Source organism: Neolamprologus multifasciatus, chromosome 17 (genome assembly GCF_963576455.1).
Source record: "Neolamprologus multifasciatus chromosome 17, fNeoMul1.2, whole genome shotgun sequence".
Taxonomy (NCBI): Eukaryota; Metazoa; Chordata; class Actinopteri; order Cichliformes; family Cichlidae; genus Neolamprologus; species Neolamprologus multifasciatus.
In genome coordinates this window covers 15,887,498-15,895,727 of record NC_140455.1, presented here as the reverse complement: position 1 = coordinate 15,895,727, position 8,230 = coordinate 15,887,498, and the positions used below count along the sequence as shown (strand labels likewise).

Below are 8,230 nucleotides of genomic sequence, written 5' to 3'. Positions count from 1 at the left end.
TCTAGTGGCCCCCACCTAATCATAAAAGCCTAAACATTCACATTCTTTCTCACACAGCGCCTAAGCTACGACCTTGGCTCCCTGTTTATCTGCTCCTGCTGATGGGGCAGAATGCTCTGTTCTCTTCCAATCAGACAAATAAGGCAATGACTTTCTGCGAACAGTATTTCTTATAACTCAGCAGTATAATGCATCATAAAACAATATCATTCATTCACAATAAATCAACAGTCTAATGTAATGCAAATCAGTTTACCGAATGTAATAATTATCACCTTCTTCTAGTTCAGGAGCATAATGCAAACTGAAACTACATAATAATTCACAATCTTTAATTAGGGGACTAACATGGCATAAAATAATATCATAATCCCACAATGGCTATGCTTAAATAATGCCCCGTCAGTTGATTCACTGTTAATAACAGAAATGCAGTAGAGCAAGCTTGAACTGTGGTCTAACAGTTTTTTAGGGTTAGGGTCATTTTGTTCTTGTAATCCCAGTTTCCTGGGTTTTGGTTTTTTCATTGTCTTTTGTTAATGTCCTTAACCTTTCCTTTATTTATTTATTTATTTTCCCCTCAGTTATCCTAAGTTCTACCTACCCAAAGACTGATCTTCTGTGGTTATGCTTTCATTCATTTTAGGTGTGGCTGTTTTGGTTCTTGTCTTTGACTTGTCCTCTGTTCTTGTTTGTCATTTGTTGTTCCATTTCTTTTATATTTTAATACTCTGGTGTTTTAGATTACAGAAGCCAATGAGGACTCAACTGGTGGAGAAGTTGTGCAGTCTGAAATGGCAATGTAAGTGTTTGACAACTGCCTTTGGACTGTAGCACTGTAAATGCATTACACCCTCTCATCATCAATATTTACCATATTGCAGTGTGCTGCATGACACCGAGACACCTGACCATGGTAGGCACAATGTACAGGAGCCAGAGGTTATCAGGTAAATGGCACTCTGTTTGTTTATGAGTTGGAATTTTAATCTTAAACTATTGCAAAAAAAAATTAATTTTTTTGGTAAAACAACTGTTGTACAAACTAATTCTATCATTATTATAACTTGGTAGTAACGTGTAGTCTAGATCAATAAATATCTGCATTGGGGTCCTCTTCCTGCTATGAAATATTTCTGCTATTCCTTTGCAGTGGTCTGCATGAAAACCATACTCTCCAGGAACCAGAGGTTAACAGGCAAGTGGTAGTTGTTGAATAACATGCCAAAACTTAAGTGTAAACTGGAACTTATAAAGCACACACCATAGGTAAATAGACACTCAATAAGTACAATATACGGGGTGAGACCAGCGAATATTAAAATTTTAAAGGTTGCATGTATTGAACTGATAACATTTATGTGCTCTGAATATAGACCAATGGTTTAATTGCCTCATTCGGTTTCTGTTTTGCTTTTTCATGTTTTTCAGATTTGTTGATGTCGTGATTTTGGTATTTTTAATTGCTGAAAATGCATCGATAACACTTTAGTCAGCCTGACCATTCAGACACTTGGAACTACAAATCACCTAAACTATTCCTAGTAAATGAGCACTGGAGTGGCAGTTCCTTATGTTTCACAAAAAAAGGAAAAGAAGACACTGCTGCCCTGTGATAATCTTTTGTGCGCAGGGAAAACTGCACTGTCAAAACTTGAAAGTTGCATTGTATAGTTTATTGATCCATTTTGGCAACCAATAACAAGATCCATTTTTGTTGCTTCATGCTGCTTGTCTCTCGAATTAAAAAAAAACAAAACAAAAGGCCCATCTCAGTGCATGTCTGAGTCTCATACCAGTCTCTTAAGTTATCAAAAATAGCCCTGAAATTCTTCCTGGCTGACTTGATAAGATAAACAACAAAAGAATGAAGTGAGCATTAACCTACAAATAAAAAATGATTAACCCAAAAATAGAAGTAAACTAACAACAAACTTTATATTTTAATATTTTGAAATTTGTTAAAATACAAATGGCTCCAACAGATGCAATCAAGGACCACATGGCCATTTTAAGTGGCTGTATCTGTACAGTAAAAGAATGTGAAATCAGATTCTTTTATCAGATGAGTCATTCCATTTCAGTATGTATACATGATATTAAAAAAATCAAATGCATTTGTTCTGTTTAGGGAAGAGTTTTACATCGACTCTGCAGAGTCAGAAGTATCAGACCTGGATGAGGCTGTCCTGGCTTCCCCTGAACAAAATGATTCACATGTATGTCTCATGAACAACATTGCCAGAACTGCTGTGTATGTGTTTCATGTAGTCATGACCTTCCTTTCCCCCCCACCTTTCTTCAGGACGAGATGGACCTTGCGACTGTGTTGAAAGATTTCCAGGAAACGCATCTTGACACCAGCAATTATTGTACAATAATAGCCCGACGAAGGAAAATCCTACATAGTGCCTGCATGGCACTTTCTAAGTCATATTTTGCCTGGCATAAATTGCCAAATGTTGAATTTGTTGGTGAAATGGCCGATGAATATGGAGGCCCAAGGCGGGAATTTTTTCGGTAACCCATTCCCATCTCTCCCACACAATAATAGAATGCGTGAATGTGTTTTTTGTTGTTGCAGAGATGAAATCACAATTTGACTCAATTTTTTTTTTTCTTTTTTTTTTACTATCTTTTCCTGCAGCTTACTTATGGTCGAAACTCAGAATTCCCTAGGGATTTTTGAGGGGAAGCCTGGCAGTCTGTTGTTCAGCTATAGCCAGCAGTTGCTGTCAAGCAACAAGTTTTATACGGCTGGAAAACTGATTGCTTGGTCCATAGCGAACAATGGGCCAGGGCCACGGTGTATCAACAGACACCTGTTCTGTATGATGTGTGGCCAGAAGACATCTCTTGATGACTTCGATGTAGAGGTCTTCATGGACGAAGACATCAAACAGAACATAGAAAAGGTAAAGCTGTGTGCATGCTGAGGTGTAATTAAATTCAATGAAACAATGCATAGCTTAACTCATCAGTGGAACGTCTCAAAATGTAAGTACACTTAGTGAATGCTTTAAACGTATGTATTTATGGAGGTGCATGATTTTCAAGGTTTCCAACTGCAGCACCCCAGAAGACCTGGTAGACTTGAAAAGTCACCTTGGGGACTGGATTGCAGGCTGTGGTATCCCTGACATCTACACTGCCACACTACCTGATGTTAAGAGGATAAGGGGCGAGATCGTATCTCATTTTGCGTTTCACAGGTGAGAATTTGCTACAAAATTACAAAGTAGTTTGCTGGTCAGTGCTCGTCTTCCCATTGTGTTCCCCCCTAATAGTTAACACTTAAACAAATCATCAATCTGCTGAGTTGATATCTGTATTGCAGTTAAGGTGGTGTTTAAATTGACAAAACAAAACTTTTTGTTTTGTTTAACAATTTTGCTATGTTGTATGAATTGAGAGTACAATCTGTGGTCAACAGGGTTGCCAGCATGATTCAGCAGTTTGTTGCCGGTATGGACTCGTGTGGTCGGTTCTGGCAAATGGTGAAGAGATGCTGGAAGCAGTTCCTTCCTGTATTTACAAATGCAGGAAATAAACTTACAAGGAACAGCTTCCAGGATCTCTTCACCATTGGATGGAGTCCAGCTGGAAGTAACAGACGTGAAGAAGAGGAAGCCACCATCTTTCAGTGGGAATGGTGGCTTATGGCCATTCAGGGTGAGTATATAGAATACAACACATCTTGTTTCTGTTTGAACTGCTTCAGGCATTTCATGTTAAATACAGTGTCCACAATACAAAATACAGACAACTAAATCGAAACAACACTTAGGTGCAATAAAACCTTAGAACTTTGCAAAATCCACACCTTCTTAGAGCATATGAGGAAGTTTTTGATTATTTTACCTTTTAGGTAAGGTATTTGAAAGGAAACCACCTACAACAAATATTTTTGGAAGATTATTTCTTTTATCCTCTGTCATCGCTACCAGATCTTGCTTGTTTAGACTGATAGGATGTAATTTGATTTTCATTGTGATTTCTGGTAAAACATTAATTTTATTACATGACCGAAAACTTCTCCTAACACTAAAATATTAAATAGTTATATTACATACTTGTATTTAAAATATGGTAAAATTTAGGATTCAATTGTATTAGCACATCTGAGAATTAGGTAAATGGCCTGTATTTGTATAGCGCTTTACTAGTCCCTAAGAACTAGAGTCAGTCTTTCACCCATTCACACACACACATTCACACACTGGTGATGGCAGCTACATTGTAGCCACAGCCACCCTGGGGCGCACTGACAGAGGCGAGGCTGCCGGACACTGGCGCCACCGGGCCCTCTGACCACCACTAGTAGGCAACGGGTGAAGTGTCTTGCCTAAGGACACAACGACCGAGACTGTCCGAGCCGGGGCTCGAACCGGCAACCTTCCAAATACAAGACGAACTGCCAACTCTTGAGCCACGATCGCCCCCAGTATTTTTGCAGTGTTTAAGACAGGTTTCAAATTGTGTTATTCTGTCTCCCTTTGAGACAAAGGTCATTTGTTAATTAGATGCACTGCCTAACTAGAAGAACCTTCAGGTATTCCATTGACTATAACGAAACCTCCTGTATATTAGTGTCCTAGGGTAATCGAGTGGTGCAATGACAACACCCACGCAAATGTGACATCACTAGAAAGCCAATGTACTCTTGCAAGGACAGAATGAATAACTTAAAAAAAAACAAAAAACATACACATTGCATAAACAGTCCTTGACATATAGGTGTGACTCGGAGGACCAAAATTAATTTCCTGTCTTAGGAGGGCAGGATTGCTTTGAGTAATTTTTTTTTTTAATACAATGCTTTGCAATATTGGTTTTGACTAACAACCTGTTTTTGACTCCAAAATAGTCATTAACGCAACTGCTCTACTATGCAGTCAGTGTAACTGATTATAAATCTACACATTGCACCTTATTTAACACTTGTATGTATTTTAACAGAGCAAGAGGTGGACCACACGTTTGAAGAGCTGCTGGTCTTTATAACTGGGGCTGACTTACTTCCACCACTGGGGTTCCCACAGTCCTGCAACATAGACTTTTACGATCAGGAGCCAGGGATGCGGCGCATCCCATACGCATCAACATGCAGCTTATCCCTGTATCTCCCAAGAGGTGTTGCAGATGAAGATCAATTCAAAGATCTTATGAACAATGCATTAAAAGGATCCCTGGGATTTGGAAAGGTGTAGCTGCATACATGTACTGATGCTGGGAAGCTGTGGTTAAAACCTGTGGCCTTTTGGGATGAAGTTGTTATTGTAAGTGTTCTTAAAGGGGATTGCTCCTCGCACTCAGGCTTCTTAAAGATTTTACATTTTAAAAGTGTTTTTACAAATGACTGTTCATTGTGTATATAGTTATATTTATAGTCCAGTTAAGACAACTAGGGTATGCATGCATCAAGCCATGCAAAATAAGTGGTGTTCAGAAGTTTCCAGGAAATAGTTCAAATGACAATTCATCTAGAAATATTCTTTTGAAAGATTGTTGTTTATGTTCAATTATAGTACACTGCATAGAGTGTTTGTTTGTTTTTTTTTAATTCATTTATTTATTTTCAAGACGTACAAGAGATGCCAGACAAACTTTGAACTAAAAGACACTGACTTTTGTAAAATAAAATATTGTAATGTCAGTTCTCATGGTGTCTTGTCTATTTAAAAATTAAATTTGAGGCTTACCTGTAGGAGCCATATGAGTTGTTCCTTTTTTGACTAAGGGGGTTGGTTTGGTGGCAATTCGGACAGTCAATCCAGTGATTGCTTTTTCTATGGTCACGGCTTACCTTCTTTATTACTGTCATTCGGCTGTACGTGACAATATATTTAGCTAAAGTTCCTTCTGCTTGTTTAGGTTTCTCCCTGTGTTCTAGGTTCATTCATCCCAACCTCAGGAAACTTGTCTGCTTGCCTACTGTCATCTCTACAAGCCTCATCATATTCATGCTGTCTGACTCTGCTGATGAGGAACCAAAATCGCTGAAATGAACAGTCGCTTTCTAGCCTATATTTTTAAGCCTCAGTTCATCCAAAAACAGGATTACACAGTGGTACATGTTTATAGATCAAACACTCTAAAAATGAATGTTTTTCATTTTCCCTAATGTCTGTGCACAAAGGACACAGCCACAAGTGCTTCTACAGTGTTTGTTTTTACTTTTAGCTACAGGGTGGTTTAAATAAATGTCACACATGAACTTGTAATCTCTGAAAAATAAGGGGAAAAGGTGAGATTTGAAGTGACTAACTTCAAGATACCTTCAATGCACTAAGTTGGAAGAAGAAAATTAACTCCCCTTTAGCTGCTTAAAGCAAAGAGCTTGAAGCAGAGGAAGAGAATTGTCTTTGTAGAATGTGTGCCAGTTCTATTGAGTTAAGGGGAAAAAGCCAGATCGAAATATGTCCACAACTGTCTACTGACAGTGAAGTTGTAAAATGACATAAGGGAATGCCACATATTTCTCTTCTTGTGGTTTCCAAAATTTTTTTAAAAAAAGGCTATACACATGACATTTTTTCTACTTAATTTACTCGTGTGTGCCATCCAGAGGGAAATACCTCATAATCAGAATCGCATTTATTGGCAAAGTATATGCGCAAACACATACAAGGAATTAGGTTCCAATTGAGGGCGTCTCTCAAGCACAAAAAAGTAAAACACAATCCATCTTTGTGTATGGACATACATAAATACACATGCACACAGGTGTATAAACTAATAATATAATACACAATCTAATTCTTTTATACAGAAATTACAGGATTACAGAAGTTAATACCAAAGAGTGCAGTTGCAGTCTAGCAGTGTGACTAGGGTTGCCAACTCCCTGAGAAATAAATAAGGGACACCTCGTGGCCAGGGCCGGGCGACCCAGTTGTCTTCACCCTTCCCAGTGTGGTGAATTTTTTAGCTCTTTTTTTGTGTGTGAAATTATTTTTTTTAACCATTTGACTTGAATTTGATTTAAGTAGATGCGTATTCTTTGTGATATCAACACATGGGAAACAAAAATCATTTAGGCATTTATTTTTAGCTCAAAATGACAACATTAACACAATAAAACAGGTCTCTTTCTTAAACAGACGCCTGTCATGCTTAACTTTTGATAATAAAAGTAAATCTTTCTTTAAAAGAACTCTGTCCTGCTTAACTTAAAATTATATAAATTAATAGAAAACAATAGAAAGAAAAATATTCTTGTAACAGTGCACATTTAGTGCATTTAGTGCAACTGGCTTCAGCAGAGGCATTATTTCAGCTTTTGCTCCCGTTTGTAAACCCACTTGTTCCCATGATTACGCATCATAACTCATCATCATTATTCATCATTATTCATCTATGTATTACTTTTATGTATTACTCATCTATTTGTTGTAATCATCTATCCTTGCAGTTGTTTACTACACAAAATAAATTATATTATCACACTTCTGGCCACATAGCGCTGATATTCACTGCACATGCCCATTTTAACCTTAACCAGAGGGTTTAAAAACAAACAAACCAGTGTTTACCATATCTGGTTCTGCCGTGGCCTGGTAGACAAAAATTGGTTAAGGGTTCCCCGAGCTGCCCCTCATGTTCTTCATGTGCCCACCATTAGAAGCACGCCTATGGAAAAAGTGCGCCGGCACACAGTGCAGTGCACTTTATAGGTGTTATCGTGCACTTTTCCAGCCAGGTGTTTTCCTTTTCCCATTCTTCCCTGCACTTTTGCAGCCTTTTTTTCTTTCTCTGAGAGGAACAAACATTGCTGGTCTAATGCTGGGCTCACACTGTGCGATTTTTTGGCCCATTTTGAGCCGATTTTTGAGTCGTGCGACCAATTTGGTGATCGGCCCGATTTTGGCCTTCATCGTGCATCGTGTAGTATACGTGGGGTAACGAGAAGCGATTAACACCTCACGACCAGCTCCCGATCATCAATCGCTCGTGAGGGTGTCACCGCAGCCGCTCACACTGCTCACGCGCAAACACGTAAACGTCGGTGAAAAAGACGGAGCAGCACGGCTGTGCAGCGTGTGATCTGGACACAAGCGATGGAGGCACAACTTGTAGAACTTTGGAAAGCTCATCCGAGCCTTTTCGACGTGGCATCACCAAATTATCACGACCACAACAACCGTGAAAATAGTTGGATTTACATTGCTGCTCAATCACAGCTGCCTGATCATGTTTGTCATTAGTAATTTAGCAAAGTTGATGGTGG

The 8,230-nt window shown here is 38.7% G+C and overlaps 1 protein-coding gene across 1 annotated transcript; it reads left to right on the top strand.

Moving 5' to 3' along the window:
• Nucleotides 1-384: 384 nt before the first annotated feature.
• LOC146499170 (G2/M phase-specific E3 ubiquitin-protein ligase-like) lies at nt 385-7,582 on the top strand. The gene is made up of 9 exons (XM_085139125.1): nt 385-802; nt 885-950; nt 1,154-1,205; nt 2,139-2,219; nt 2,306-2,520; nt 2,648-2,915; nt 3,058-3,212; nt 3,434-3,672; nt 4,960-7,582. Exons 1-9 carry the CDS (start codon nt 795-797, stop codon nt 5,208-5,210), a joined length of 1,335 nt encoding a protein of 444 aa, XP_084995251.1. The 5' UTR covers nt 385-794; the 3' UTR covers nt 5,211-7,582.
• The last annotated feature ends 648 nt before the right edge of the window (nt 7,583-8,230 follow it).

Coding starts and splice junctions, on each gene's coding strand:
- LOC146499170 (XM_085139125.1), top strand. Junction 2,521..2,647: donor CCAAGGCGGGAATTTTTTCG/GTAACCCATTCC, acceptor CTTTTCCTGCAG/CTTACTTATGGTCGAAACTC. Junction 2,916..3,057: donor TCAAACAGAACATAGAAAAG/GTAAAGCTGTGT, acceptor ATGATTTTCAAG/GTTTCCAACTGCAGCACCCC.